At 47.1% G+C, this 2454-nt stretch overlaps 1 protein-coding gene across 1 annotated transcript; it reads right to left on the bottom strand.

Annotated features, from left to right (window-relative positions):
- Positions 1 to 653: 653 nt before the first annotated feature.
- On the bottom strand, positions 654 to 1592 carry LOC138683006 (olfactory receptor 10AG1-like). Its single transcript, XM_069774526.1, has one exon. The coding sequence runs from the start codon at positions 1590 to 1592 to the stop codon at positions 654 to 656; it is 939 nt and encodes a 312-aa protein (XP_069630627.1).
- Positions 1593 to 2454: the final 862 nt, after the last annotated feature.

Here is a 2454-nt window from a genome sequence, read left to right as displayed (position 1 = left end):
CCAATTCTCTCCCCCACCTCACCGCTGGGGACTGAGCGAGTAACTCTGCAGTGCTTAGTTGCCTGTTGGTGTTAAACCATGACAAACAGATACTCCACAGCTCTCTGGGACCCTATTCCAGTGCTGGACTGTCCCCCTGGTGATTTTTTTATTATTATTCTTTATGTCAAGATAGTCAAGCATTACACAATTCAGTGCAAGACATCAAAGCAGGGGAAGATGACTTCCGTGTATTTTAACTTTTTTTTGCTGATTGCACGCAGGGACACTGTAGATAGTCCATGGGGTCTAGCAAGTGATTTCTCAACCCTGAAGGTAGTCATCTCTTCATCGGTTGTGTCGCCCTCGGGGCTTCATTGACTACAGACCATGCTTTGACTCTTTCCCTTTACTGTTACATAGGTCAGACACAGCTTGAAGCAGCTATTTGCATTAAAATACTTAGGGGCACTGAAGATGCTCTAGAGTACAAAGATATCATGGTGGGGCAGGACCTAACAGGAATGCCTCAGGACACCTTTCCCCTTCTTGAGGAGGATGAAAGCCAGGCTGGACATGTAGTTTTCTTTCAGCAAATATGGGATGCCTTTGTTCAGGCAACCACGTACCCCAGTGGGTACTATTTGGGACTATATTTTACATACTCTGTAGTATCACTTTGTCTGTAGGAGTCTCCTCAAGGCAACTCTCACTTCCTTATTCCTCAGGCTATAGATGACAGGGTTAAACGTGGGGGTCACAACTGTGTAAAGCAGGGCAAGGTATTTGTCAGCATCTACAGAATCCCTTGACCGTTGCTTTAAGTAGGTGACTGTGGCTGAGCCGTAGAAGAGCGTCACCACCCCGAGGTGCGAAGAGCAGGTGGAGAAGGTTTTGTGCCTGCCCAGAGCTGAAGGTATTTTCAGAATTGCCCTGATAATTTGAATGTAAGAAATAACTATTAAGGAGAAGGGAAGGATTGCAAATACCAGGATGATGGTGTACAGCATCACTCGGTGCCAGAAAGTGTCGGCACAGGCCAGTTCCAGCAGAGGGGGAACATCACAGAAAAAGTGGTGAAGGTCATGGGATGCACAGAAGGGCAAAGTGAACACCTGGTAGGTCTGTCCGACTTGCACTGGAACGACAGCTATCCAGGACCCCACCACCAGTCTGATGCAGAGACCCCTGTTCATGATGAGGGTATAGCGCAGGGGGTCACATATGGCTGTGTAGCGGTCGTAGGCCATGGCAGCCAGGAGAAGGCATTCGATGCTGCCCAACAAAACCAGGAAATACAGCTGGGCAGCACAGCCAAGGAAGGAGATCCGGCCATCTTCCATCAGGAAACCCACCAGCATTTTTGGCAGAGTGACTGACGTGTAGCAGACCTCCAGGAAGGACAAGTTCCTCAGGAAGAAATACATGGGGCTGTGGAGGCTTGAGTCCACCACTGTGATGAGAGCAATCAGGCTGTTCCCTGTGAGGACCACAAGGTAGATGACCAGGAATGCTGCGAAGCACAGGCCCTGCAAGCTGGAGTGGCCAGAAAATCCCAGAAGAATGAATCCAGATCCAACAGTGTGATTCTCCAAGCCTTTTCTTTGGGACATTTTCCCTATACGGAGCAATCCAAACAACAGGCTCTTAGAGGATGCTGATGGCCTGTCCACCATCACAGGCACTTCAAGCCTAGAGAAAGACTACAAACATCCGCATACACGTGATTGCAGGGTTAGGCGAGCTTGACCAAGATCGGCATGAATGTTTGCAAACCTAACATGGGTTGCTTGCTGCAGGGAGGTTTGTAAAGAGAGGAGAGGACAGAATCCTTGAGCCTGAATGACTGGGTTTTGTCATCTGCAGAAAAGAAACTTGACTTTCTTCTTTAGAGAATAGAATACCTGGTGACAGATGAGAAAAAAGGCAGAAAAGGGATAAATACTAGCCACTTCAGCAACAGTCTTGCTTACACTCCTTGTCTGGATCTTGTAAGAGCTGCTTTTAGTGTAAGACAATTAAGAAAAAATAGGGTGCAAAGGAGAAAAGGGAGGAAAAAGAGGAAAACAGAGCAAGGCAAGGCATGACTTGATTCTTAGACCTTAGTGAAAGAGATCAGTCCCAGCTCTCCTCTCTCACATGTAAGAGCTCACCCCCTGATGCTGTGTCCACACACAAAGATCTGGGAGACTATCTCAGATCCGAAGCATTAATTTTTACATGGTGAAGGGTGAATCCCATCAGAAGGAAAACAAGCTGCTATCTGCCAGTGAATCCAGTGACACTGAGGCATGCATGGGACATTTTAACAAGACAGATCAGCAGCAGTTTATGCATAAATCACAAGTTTTCAGGGTGCTAAAGGACTTTTTTATGCAAGTGATCAAATAGCTTCATGCAGTTTTCAGTCATACAGAGAAGAAAGTGATCAAAAGTGGGTGATGGCCCCACAGTACCCCGTTTTCCTGAACAGGT

This window comes from Haliaeetus albicilla, chromosome 30, assembly GCF_947461875.1.
Source record: "Haliaeetus albicilla chromosome 30, bHalAlb1.1, whole genome shotgun sequence".
In the NCBI taxonomy this organism is placed as follows: domain Eukaryota; kingdom Metazoa; phylum Chordata; class Aves; order Accipitriformes; family Accipitridae; genus Haliaeetus; species Haliaeetus albicilla.
The sequence above is the reverse complement of the archived record's forward strand: the minus strand, read 5'-3'. Positions and strand labels throughout refer to the sequence as shown.

What these genes read in the sequence shown, in the direction of transcription:
- LOC138683006 (XM_069774526.1), bottom strand. Translation starts at nt 1,592, where the DNA reads ATGTCCCAAAGAAAAGGCTTGGAGAATCACACTGTTGGATCTGGATTC.